The following is a 12084-nucleotide window of genomic DNA, read 5'->3' on the forward strand; positions in this document are numbered from 1 at the left end:
TGTCATTTCCTCCCTTACTCTCCTCTGCCTGATTGTGTATGCATAGCCCGCCCTTCACTATAGAAAGTGCATTGTCTCAGCATGAGAAATATTGGCCAATCAGAGAGGAACAGAGGTGTGGGAGGGGAAATAGGAGGGAAAGAGGCTTCAGCCAATCAGGCTGCATTAGTTAAGTCTGAGGGGAAAGTAAAGAAGCAAAAAACGACAACCCAGCATGCCCTGCAACTTCCTGTTTGTGTACCAAATTTTGTGTGTACCAAATAAGAGTCAGGTAAACTGGGGAATGATCATTTATAAACAAGAAAAGTAATAGTGTTTTTAACCTTTGGATTGCCTGGTTAGCATCCTTATTACTTGTTTACCAGATAAAAATAAAGAATTGATTTTTTTATTTTATGCCCGACAGTTACACTTTAAGAACCCCTAGAATCAGGAAAATGTTGATTTATTTTTTTATTTTTTTTTTGTAAAGAGGAAAAAAATATTAAAAGCATTCTGTTGCATTTCTAAATAAAGTGCTAACCCTGTTTGTCTGGGCTGTTAGAATTCCCCTGTGATGGATCTCCATTGATGTGTGTGTACAGTGTAGATTTCTGATTGGTTGAGTTTGATGTTCCCGCAGGAGAAGGAAGCCGTCCTCAGCAATCTCGCTTACAAGGCTAAACTGACGGAGGAATTGTTTAACCAAGTTCCCGGCATTCAGTGTAACCCCCTGCAAGGTGCCATGTATGCCTTCCCTCGGATCCACATCCCGTCCCGAGCTGCAGAGAAGGCCAAGGTCAGTGACCAGCGATGGAATAGTAGCTATCATAATATACTCAGCAGTATAATAAGGCCACTAAACGATTTCTTGTCTAAGCCCAGTTTTTGAAACCTTTCTTGGTAAGTGAGACCTTCCATCCTTCTTGTAAAACACAAAGCGAAAAAGGACAATGAGAGCCCAATATAGTGTAAAAAAGTGAGATACCAGGAAGAAATAAAAACAATGTAAATACCATATAGACGCTACTATATTAAAATCATTGGTTTGTAATAAACAATTTATTCACTAATACTGGAGTAATTTGAATAAATTCTTGTTGATTACAAATCACCGATTTTTGGTGCCTTCTAGGAGGCAAGTCCACCACTACCTCCTCTTTAAAGTGAACCTCCGGACTAAACATCTACTCAGCAGAACTGAAAAGGCTTGGTGTTTATTTAACAGTTTCACAGCATCAGAACTTTGTTTTTCTTACCAAAGCATCATTTTTAGCTGCATTTTTAGCTAAGCTCCACCCATCAAAGAAAACTGCCCAGGCTTTTTTTCCTTGATGCTGTGCAAAGCATGATGGGATTTCCTATGTTGTTGTACACGTTGCTTAGCAACTGGGAGGGGTGATCAGCACGCAGGACAGTTGGAACTGTGTCTCATTCTCCCTGTCACCTCCTTTCAACCAAAAAGATGGCTGCCCTCATGAAATTAAACATTTGCCTTTTCTTTTAAAACAGGGCGGGTAAAAGATGATATTGCCTATCTATTTTAATAAACATACGGTAACTAATGTAACTTAATGACCGTATGTTTGTTTATGCTTCAGTTCCTCTTTAAGCGGTTTTTAATAGATTTTATACTACCGTATTTTTCGTACTATAAGACGTTCCTGACCATAAGACGCACCTGGGTTTAGAGGACAAAACCAGGGGAAGAAAATATATATACTAAACCTGGTGCATCCATGGTGAAGGGGCATCTTGTGGATTATGCCCTCTTTGTACCTCATGCTCAATTGTACCTTTTGTCTCTCCCTGTGTCCTCTGTCCCCATTTTGTCCTTCTGTGTCCCCCATGTATCCGCCTCTATCCTCCTCCTCTCTGCCCCTTTATGTCCCCCTTTGTCCTCCTCCTCTATTCCCCTTTGTGTCCTCCGTTTGTTCCCCTGTGTCCCCCTCTGCATGGGCACAGTACAGGGAGTCCCTGACATTGCGGCAGGTTGGAGGTTCATATTGGCAGCGTTCACTAGTCAGGAACTCCCTGCATTTGGACTATAAGACGCAGTGACTTTTCCCCCCACTTTTGGGAGAGAAAAAGTGAGTCTAATAGTCCAAAAAATACAGTACTTTGGTGCCTCTGTTACACAGTTCAGTCTCTTCCATTCATCTGGATAATTTAATTGCTTAACTTTGTACATGTTCTAACTTCAGTGTTTTTCCTGCAGTGTGTATCATGCTTCAGATGTGCCTTTACAAGTGATTGATCCAGATGTAGTAGTATGTTAACATCATGTGGTTTTATTTCCCATTTTATGCATCCTAAAATTGTATTTGCTTTAGCTGCTGCTGTTCGGCATTGAATGCAGTTGTTCAACTTATCAACTGGTATTCCCTTCTCCAAGTCTGCTCTCAGTTGTATACCATCAAGATTATATGGTTCTAGTCAATTTGCATAGGCAAGGTGCATAACCTTACATTTATTGGCATTTAAAGCACACCTGAATTGCGAGAGATATGGTGGCTGACATATGTAGTTTATTTTAAATAATGCACATTGCCTGGCTTTCCTGCTGATCCTCTACCTCCTAATATTTTTAACCATTGACCCTGAACAAGCATGCAGCAGATCAGATGTTTCTGACTGCATTTGCTACATGATTGTTTGAGGCACTGGCGTAACAATAGGGGATGCGACCCCTGTCGTTGCGGGGGGGGCGGGGCCCCCCTTAGGGTCTGCTCAGGGACTTTTGTGGGGCTTTTGGAGGGGTTGCAGCATAAGAGGAGAGCGGGGCCACAGATCGGTGGGGAGGGGGGGGCACATTCCCCCACTCCCTCACCTCAGGCTCTCCTCTCAGCGCTCCTCCTCCTGCAATCATTGGTGGCAGCGGCGGCAGGATAACACATTACCTCCTTCTCGCCGGAGGTCTTCTGTTCTCTAAGAGCTTCATGCAACTTCCTGTGTAAACAGGAAGTTGCTCTTAGAGAACGGAAGACCTCCGGCGAGAAGGAGGTAATGTATTCAGCCTGCCGCTGCTGCTGCCCGCTGCCGCCAATGATTGCAGGAGGGGGAGCGCTGAGAGGAGATCCTGAGGTGAGGGGGGGGGGGGAATGTCTCCCCCTCCCCACCGTTCTGTGGCCATGCTCTCCTCTTATGCTGCGACCCCTCCTGCCCCACAAAAGTCCCGGGGGGGGGGGGGGGGGGGAGGCAATTTTTTTTTTTGCAGGGGGGCCCGGGGATTTCTAGCTATTCCCCCGGTTTGAGGTGTGTGATTCAGACACTACTGATGCCAAGATATCAAAGAGAAAAGAGCATCTGTATAGAGGACTCTAAAAAAAAAAAAAAAATAACCATAGCAACCAATATGTAGCTTTAATGTAACAATTTCTTTGAGGATAGCCAAAAACAATTTAAAATCATTTAAAAAAACACACAGAAACTTGTGGGAGAACAGGTGATCAATATACAGTAATTGCATACCAATGCACAGCAACACTCTCATGCTAGAATAAGAAAAAAAAATCACACTATCAAAGAATCAATCAAAAACACAACTGAAGAGACCAGCAATAATCTACATAACATTGTTTGAATAGTTTTTGCATGTCCTCAATAAAGATATTGTTACATTGAAGCTACATATTGGTTGCTATGGTTATTTTTTTTTTTTAAGAGTCCTATACAGATGTTCTTTTCTCTTTGATATTTTGTTTCATATATCATCTGTTGAGGCACTTATCAAGGTGGGTTTTTTTTCTTTATAGACTCCATACATTTTTGGGGCACTACTGATGCTAAGTACTGTAGATCAGCCGGGCTGCCCGGCAACTGGTATTGTTTTAAAGGAAAGAAATATGGCAGCCTCCATATTCTTCTCACTTCAGGTGTCCTTGAATTCTGACTGCCATTTACCAGTCTGTGTACTTTCCCATTTTGATCATGATCTGATACTACTTCTCTCTGCCTTCCGACCCATAGCCAGCTCTGTCTCCAGGTTATACACATGGTGATGTCAGTAGCCACATTCAGGCCCTCCATACCTCGCAAGTTGACCACCACCACTCTAACCCTCTACCAAACTACCCAAAACTAAAGTAAACCTTTTCATGGAATTACACTTTAAAGTGGAGTTAAGCTCAGCAATTCTTCTTTGCTGTAAAAGACCATAAAACCTATTGCCACAAAACAAAAAATCTGAACAGCATTCAAACAGTTAACACAGCACTTAATTTTTCAGTGTGCAGCTTCTGGCCACATTGACAATGTGATCTCTTATCTTTTGTGCACTAATTGTAGCTCACAAAGGAATTTTAACATTAGCAGTGTGCTGCAACTAAGCTGCCACACATAGTAAAAGCTAAGAACTGATATTAGATAGATTTTAATATATAAATAAAGCAGCTATGCAATGGCAGCTTTCAGAGCAGATAAACTGTACTTTGGGAACTTGTAATTTGCAAACCTGCGCTATTACTTGCGCACAAAAGCAAACGTGGTAACTTTATGGGTAATACAAAGTAGGAAAACACATTTTTATTGAATGTTATGTCAGTTTTATCTCACTTTAAAAATGAAGCTCACCTGCGAGTGCTGTTGTATTTCCACAGGAACTGCAGATGGAGCCGGATATGTTCTATTGTATGCGGTTACTGGAGGAGACCGGGATTTGTGTGGTACCAGGAAGTGGGTTTGGCCAGAAAGAAGGGACTCATCATTTCAGGTAAAAAGACTTGAACTGCTCACAGTTTAGGGCTGTGTCTTAGTTACAGTAGTTAAACGGAATCTGAAGTGAAAATAAACTAATGATATAATGATTTGTATGTGTAGTACAGCTAAGAAATAAAACATTAGGAGCAGAGACATGAGTCTCATATTGTTTCCAGTACAGGAAGAGTTGAGAAGCTTCAGTTGTTATCAATGCAAAAGAACTTCTGTGAGTTCTGCGACTTTATAAAGTCATGGACAGCACTGTCTTTTGAAGCTCTTATCTCAACTGTCTCTCTTTGTTTCTTCTTTGTTTGTTTGGTTTTTTTTCTGCTGAGAAAAGTTCAGAGTCATTAGCCTACTCTGTGAAATCATTTAGATTGCTGAGTAGTGTTGAAACAATTATTAGAGCAATATGTAATGTTATATAAAAAAAAAAAAAAAAAACTATATACCTGAAAATAAAAATGACTATTTTCTTTGCTACTAACGTTCTATTAATTATCCGTATTAGACAACCAATTCATTGTCATGAGTTTGGTTTTTATTTCCCGCTTGTGTCACTTTAAAGTATACCCTGTCAAAAAGGCTACAATACATCTTTAGCCTTTAGATCAGGTAAATGAACGATATCTGAAAATCTGACAGATATTTGTTACCTGGGTACCGCCATGATGTACATTTGTAATTGACATTATTCTTTTTTTGGCATGAGTCAGGCCGATAATTAGAATATCAGTAACGTGTTCTATTCTACTGATATTTTACTATGGATAGCATCGCTAATCTTCCTCCCGATACCCCAAACCCTAACCTTCCTCCCTACAGCCTAACCAATTGCTTGTCGAACTCTTATTTGCCGCCCTATACCTTTCTCTTCTAAAGGGAAACCGAGAGCCTGATAGTGTAGTATATTAGTCTGTTAAAGAGAACCCGAGGTGTGTTTAAAGAATGTTATCTGCATACAGAGGCTGGATCTGCCTATACAGCCCAGTCTCTGTTGCTATCCCAAACCCCACTAAGGTCCCCCTGCACTCTGCAATCCCTCATAAATCACAGCCGTGCTGTGAGGCTGTGTTTACATCTGTAGTGTCAGTCTCAGCTGCTCCCCCGCCTCCGGCATAGCTCCGGTCCCTGCCCCAGTCCCTTCCCTCCAATCAGCAGGGAGGGAAGGGATGCAGGCGGGGACTGGAGTTGTGCAGGAGGCGGGGAGAGCAGCAGACTGACACTATAGAGATAAACACAGCCAGCTCTGACAAGCTGTTTGTCAGCAGCGTGGCTGTGATTTATGAGGGATTGCAGAGTGCAGGGGAACCTTAGGGGGGTTTGGGATAGCAACAGAGGCTGGGTAGTATAGGCAGATCCAGCCTCTGTATGCAGATAATATTCTTCAAACCCACCTCGGGTTCTCTTTAAAGAGCAACGTATCATAAACTAGCAGTATGTGAATATACTCACAAACATGGGTCACCTCAAAGGCAACCACTGTATAGGCAGGTGGGGACATTAGACCTGACCCCACTCAGGTTGAAAAGTCACTCTCTGTAGACCGGAAAGAGGTAACACCCATCCACCAAGGGTGAACTAGATCGTGAACTCGTAAACAGGCTCAGAGGCACCAGTATAGGGTAAAAGGCGTTAAAAACTGTTTAAAAGTAGGAGGTAGTGGTGGACTTATTAGAAGGAATGTGTCCCAACCATCAGTGGTAGACTTGCCTCCCCATTCAGTAGACACAAACTCTGTCGAAACCAGATCAACAAAAATCTTATATTCAACGACTCCAAAACGATGCAACGCATTTTGCAGGCATAATCCTGCTTCATCAGGCAATAACAGGTTTGGGAAAGAGCCAAGCGCTTCTATCCATTTCAGTGTTCTCCCCAGAGCCTATTACCCGGGCGGAGCGCCCACCAGATCTCTGTTCCCGCCCGGCTGCTGTGATTGGCCGCTGTCTGCATCATAAATTCTTTCCTCCGCACGATAGACATGACAGCTTGGAACGCAAGCAGAGACACCATCTTCGCCCTCCTCCTCAGCTTCCTTCCTATCAGCAGCGTGGAAGGGCGGGGAAATCTCATAGCAGAGAGAGGAACAGGCAGACTGCGGGAACTTTCAGATGGAGTCTGCACTGAAAAGAATGTGCGGTTTGATTTGTTATCTTTTGGTGAGTCACCTCCGCTGGCTACTACAGTGGACAAACGCTCTTCTCTTCCTCTCCGTCAGAGCAGCATGTACAATGCCCCCTTCCCCAGGTCCTTCAGGTCACAAGAATGTCAGAAACCTCAAAGAAGTGTGAGACATTAACATATCAACATGTTTCTTTATTCTGGAGCATTCGGTGAGAGAGATAAGTGGTTTACAGAGGCTGTAAAAGGCAGCTTTCATTCTGCCTCCTGTGTCTCTGCACTTTATCACAAGCTGACACTTGGTTTGCTAGCTATTAACCCCAAATTGTTCAGTTCCATCACTGTGATATCTAGCTTTCAGTATGGGCAATGGCAAAAAGTTTAGTTCAGCATTTTACATCAAGTTTAGCCTTTTTTTTGTCTCAGCAGTTAGTTATTTAGGTTGAGAAAGACATACATCCATTGAGTTCAGACAGAATACTTGTATGTTCACAAATCACTGTGCTGTACAGAACAACTGTAGTGAGAGGTATAAGGAGGCTGCCATCTTTATTTACCTGACAGCCTCGCTGAGCCTCTGCCTATAATACTTTTAGCCATAGCCCCTGAACAAGCATGCAGCAGATCAGGCGTTTCTGACATTGTTGTCAGATCTGACAAGATTAGCTGCATGCCTGTTTCTTGTCTGATTGAGACACTACTGCAGCCAAGTAGATCAGCAGGGCTGCCATGCAATGTGTATTGTTTAAAAAGAAATAAATATGGCAGCCTCCATATTCTTCTCACTTCAGTTCCCCTTTAAACTAGCATGGCTTTTTCAAAGTCTTCGCTGGAGTTCTCACCACTCATGTCGCCTGCCCGTGTGATCAGCTTTAAGTCAGCACTCCTCTGCAACTAGTGTCTGTGCAGCAGCAGGAGTAACATACATTGCATGCGAGGATGGTGAATGGTGTCAGGTCATATATGTGATCATGGGGCTATGGCACTAAGGCCCCATTCACACAGGTGCTTTTCAGGGAATCCTTAGAGCTTTGCTGAACGCCAGCAAACAGAGAATCGCTATGACAAAGTGGCATTCACACTACAGTTGCGATTTGTATGAAAATCACAAATGCACTGCATACAGCATTTTGTGAGCATTCGCAATGAGATTTTTGTTTCTTGAACAGGTTATCGTCCCACCCAGTAGCACTCAGTGTGATGCTGACCTCTCCCCAGCCAGTGCGATTCCCCAGCCAGTGTGACCCTCATTCTCCTTTCAGCATTTCCTTACTTTCTGACTCAGCAGCACCCTGCGTAACCTTTCTTTCCCACCCGGCTACTTTTTCATGCCACCCGGCTGGAAAATATTTCTGGGGAGAACACTGCATTTCTCTGCTTGCCGCTCCCGCGCCATTCTGAACCTCCCGGCACCCAATTGCTGTCTGGCATCGCGTAGTACTAACTTGCCGAGCACTTACACCCATACCCGATTGCCACCACTGCTTCCCGGATACTTGTGGTGCTTTCCGTATCATTGCATCGTTTACCGAAGCCCCCCAAAACCACAAGCCACCTCCCCAGCACCCCATAACCGCAATTAACATTGCGGACAATGGGAAGGCGTGTAAGCGCCGATTTCTGCTGCACCAAAATGAACTGCTTGCACCGCCTTGTGTTGCTCGCTGTGACATCGGGTATCAGTTGATGTACATTGTTATGAAATGCGTAGACCCCTGACTAAGAGAGCTCCTGTTTTATAGCCCCTTGTGTTTTATTCCCAGGATGACCATTCTTCCCCCAGTGGAGAAGCTGAAGCTGCTGTTACAGAAAGTGAAGGACTTCCACCTCCAGTTCCTGGATGAGTATGCCTAAGAAGCCTCCCTGATATGTCTGCATAGAAGAATTACTGATGGCCCCTTCCTGCAAGAGGGCCTGGGTTGTAACCTAGTAAGGCTATAGGATTATAAAGGCCCGTTCACACCTCAGAACTCAGGTCAGGACGCCTGTGTCTTCTCATGGGGACAGTCTTGGGTCTGTGATCCCCATGGAGGATGCTGGTCCTTGTACATTCTCTTTAGAGTACGCCCAACTGCTGCTTGCAGAAGTGTGAGAGAGCACTGCTGACTTCCTCTGCAGGCAAATCTATCACATGACCTAACTACTTCCTGAAACTCACTGACTTTTTCCGCAGGCGTATCTATCGCATGACCTAACTACTTCCTCCGTAGACATATCTATCACATGACCTACCGTAACTACTTGCTAAAACCCACTAACTGCTTTACACTGGCATTTCTGTCGCATGATCACACTGTTATTTTTTATTTATTTTAAGTATCTATATAGCGCCAACATAGCGCTGTACAGAGTATATTGTCTTGTCACTGACTGTCCCTCAGAGGAGCTAACAATCTAATTACTACCATAATTATGTATTTGTATGTATCGTGTAGTGTATGCACCATAGTCTAGGGCCAATTTAGGGGAAAGCCAATTAAGTTATCTGTATGGTTTTTTTTTTTGTGATGTGGGAGGAAACCGGAGTGCCCGGAGGAAACTCACGCAGACACAGGGAGAACATACAAACTCCTTGCAGATGTTGACCTTGGCCGGGATTCGAACCAGGGACCCAGCGCTGCAAGGCAAGAGCGCCAACCACTACACCACCGTGCTGCCCAATGGCCAAAGCTCATTGGAAACACACTGACTACCCTCACAGGCATAACTATCACATGATTACACTACTGGCCAAAACTCACTGACTACCTCCACAGTCATTACTGTCACACGGTCAATCTAATGGCCAAAATTCACTGACTACCTCCACAGTCATTTCTATCACATGGTCAATCTAATGGCCAAAATTCACTGACTACCTCCACAGTCATTACTATCACATGGTCAATCTAATGGGCAAAACTCACTGACTACCTCCACAGTCATTACTGTCACACGGTCAATCTAATGGCCAAAATTCACTGACTACCTCCACAGTCATTACTATCACATGGTCAATCTAATGGCCAAAATTCACTGACTACCTCCACAGTCATTACTATCACATGGTCAATCTAATGGGCAAAACTCACTGACTACCCTCATAGGCATAACAATTACATGATCAATCTAATGGGCAAAACTCACTGACTACCTCCTTTACTACAGAATACCCAGATACCTCAGGGTGACCCAGAACCACTAAAAGAGTAACAGGGGCTAAAAGAGACCAAAAAGCCTCCTTACTAAATAGCAATGTTGAGTATATTTTTGCCTTAAAACAAGAGATATTCGCGATAATTCGGCTTTAAGTGAGCAACTGTCATTTCCCACAATGCATCACTACTGAATATGCAAATCTTTCTTTATACCCCTGAAGCCAGGCTGCATATCCAGAACCGCCGATGTATAGCAAGCCTGTAGCTGATAAGTGTTACAGAGCCACATCAATCCAACATATGTATACAGCCTGTTTTGGACTTTCCGGTCCTCATCAATGCATGGCATGGGTTTGATACGGCTCACAGGCATAAATATCACATGACCAACTAATAGCCAAAGTTCTTTGTAAACTTTTAAAAATTACATTTCTGCTAACAGCTGTTTGGGGGTTAAGTGAAACCTAAATCTTCACAGACTGTTTACACTAAATCTGTTCCCTAAACTGAGCCATACTATTCCTCTTCATCGTGTCCGGGTTTGTTGTATTTCTGTAACGCACAAACCTTGACCCACACAACAGATGCTTTGCCATTAATCTGATGTAATGACCCCGTCCACTCTGCAGTGCAGCCGGCCTCCGGATTGGTACAGCGTATGCATACTGCTGAGATTCTCGGGCTGTGTCGTAGTGTGCGCTGAGCCTAAATCCTTTATTAGCCGTCAGTGTTCTCCCCAGGCTCTTTTAGCCAGGTGCTCCACCCATCATCGCTAGACATATGGGTACCTTAAAGGGAAGGTTCAAGCAAAATAAAAAAATGAGTTTCACTTACCTGGGGCTTCTACCAGCCCCATGCAGCCATCCTGGGCCCTCGTAGTCACTCACTGCTGCTCCAGTCCCCTGCTGGCAGCTTGCCGACCTGGGAGGTCGGCGGGACGCATTGCGTTCATTTTTACGCATTCCCGCTAGTGCAGGAACATTAACACATACATTTTTACGCGTTACTGGTTCAATGCATACAAATGTACGCATTGAACCAGTAACGCGTAAAAATGTATGTGTTACTGTTCCTGCACTGGCGGGAATGCGTAAAAATGTACGCAATGCGTCCCGCTTGCCTGCCAGCAGGGGACTGGAGCAGCAGTGAGTGACTACGAGGGCACAGGATGGCTGCATGGGGCTGGTAGAAGCAGAACTAGCTGGCAGCGGGGGACTGGAGCAGCAGTGAGTGACTACGAGGGCACAGGATGGCTGCATGAGGCTGGTAGAAGCAGAACTAGCTGGTGGCGGGGGACTGGAGCAGCAGTGAGTGACTACGAGGGCACAGGATGGCTGCATGGGGCTGGTAGAAGCAGAACTAGCTGGCAGCGGGGGACTGGAGCAGCAGTGAGTGACTACGAGGGCACAGGATGGCTGCAGGGGGCTGGTAGAAGCAGAACTAGCTGGTGGCGGGGGACTGGAGCAGCAGTGAGTGACTAGGAGGGCACAGGATGGCTGCATGGGGCTGGTAGAAGCAGAACTAGCTGCCAGCGGGGGACTGGAGCAGCAGTGAGTGACTGCGAGGGCACAGGATGGCTGCATGGGGCTGGTAGAAGCAGAACTAGCTGCCAGCGGGGGACTGGAGCAGCAGTGAGTGACTGCGAGGGCACAGGATGGCTGCATGGGGCTGGTAGAAGCAGAACTAGCTGGTGATGGGGGACTGGAGCAGCAGTGAGTGACTACGAGGGCACAGGATGGCTGCTTGGGGCTGGGAGAAGCCCCAGGTAAGTGAAACTCATTTTTTTATTTTGCTTGGACATTCCCTTTAAAGTGCACCAGAGGCGAAGCACCCTCATGTATTTTACCATATATATCAGTGGGAACATTAGAGAAAACACCTACCCTGCTCTCTGCTTCATTATTTACTGTTCAAATTGCTTCTTATCAGCCCTGATAAAATCCCTGACTGAGCATTCAGGGTAGGAGTTTTCTCTGTTACCACTGATATATATATTGATATATATGGTAAAATACATGAGGGTGCTTTGTCTCTGGTTCACTTCAAAGAGTAACTCCAGTGAACATAATGTAATAAAAGAGAAGTGCTTCCTTTCTACAATAATTATGTATAAATGATTTAGTCAGTGTTTGCCCATTGTAAAATG

The 12084-nt window shown here is 44.6% G+C and overlaps 1 protein-coding gene across 2 annotated transcripts in view; it reads left to right on the forward strand.

The window, feature by feature from the left end:
* Window positions 1–10743, forward strand: part of GPT2 (glutamic--pyruvic transaminase 2) — a 59804-nt gene extending 49061 nt beyond the window's left edge. For both annotated transcript variants that reach the window (XM_068260084.1, XM_068260085.1), the window contains exons 9-11: window positions 623–778; window positions 4578–4690; window positions 8565–10743. In XM_068260084.1, coding sequence (XP_068116185.1) covers window positions 623–778; window positions 4578–4690; window positions 8565–8655 — 360 coding nt within the window. In that variant the 3' untranslated portion in view covers window positions 8656–10743. The remainder of the gene's footprint in view (window positions 1–622; window positions 779–4577; window positions 4691–8564) is intronic.
* The last annotated feature ends 1341 nt before the right edge of the window (window positions 10744–12084 follow it).

The sequence above is a fragment of the Hyperolius riggenbachi genome, chromosome 11 (assembly GCF_040937935.1).
Source record: "Hyperolius riggenbachi isolate aHypRig1 chromosome 11, aHypRig1.pri, whole genome shotgun sequence".
Taxonomy (NCBI): domain Eukaryota; kingdom Metazoa; phylum Chordata; class Amphibia; order Anura; family Hyperoliidae; genus Hyperolius; species Hyperolius riggenbachi.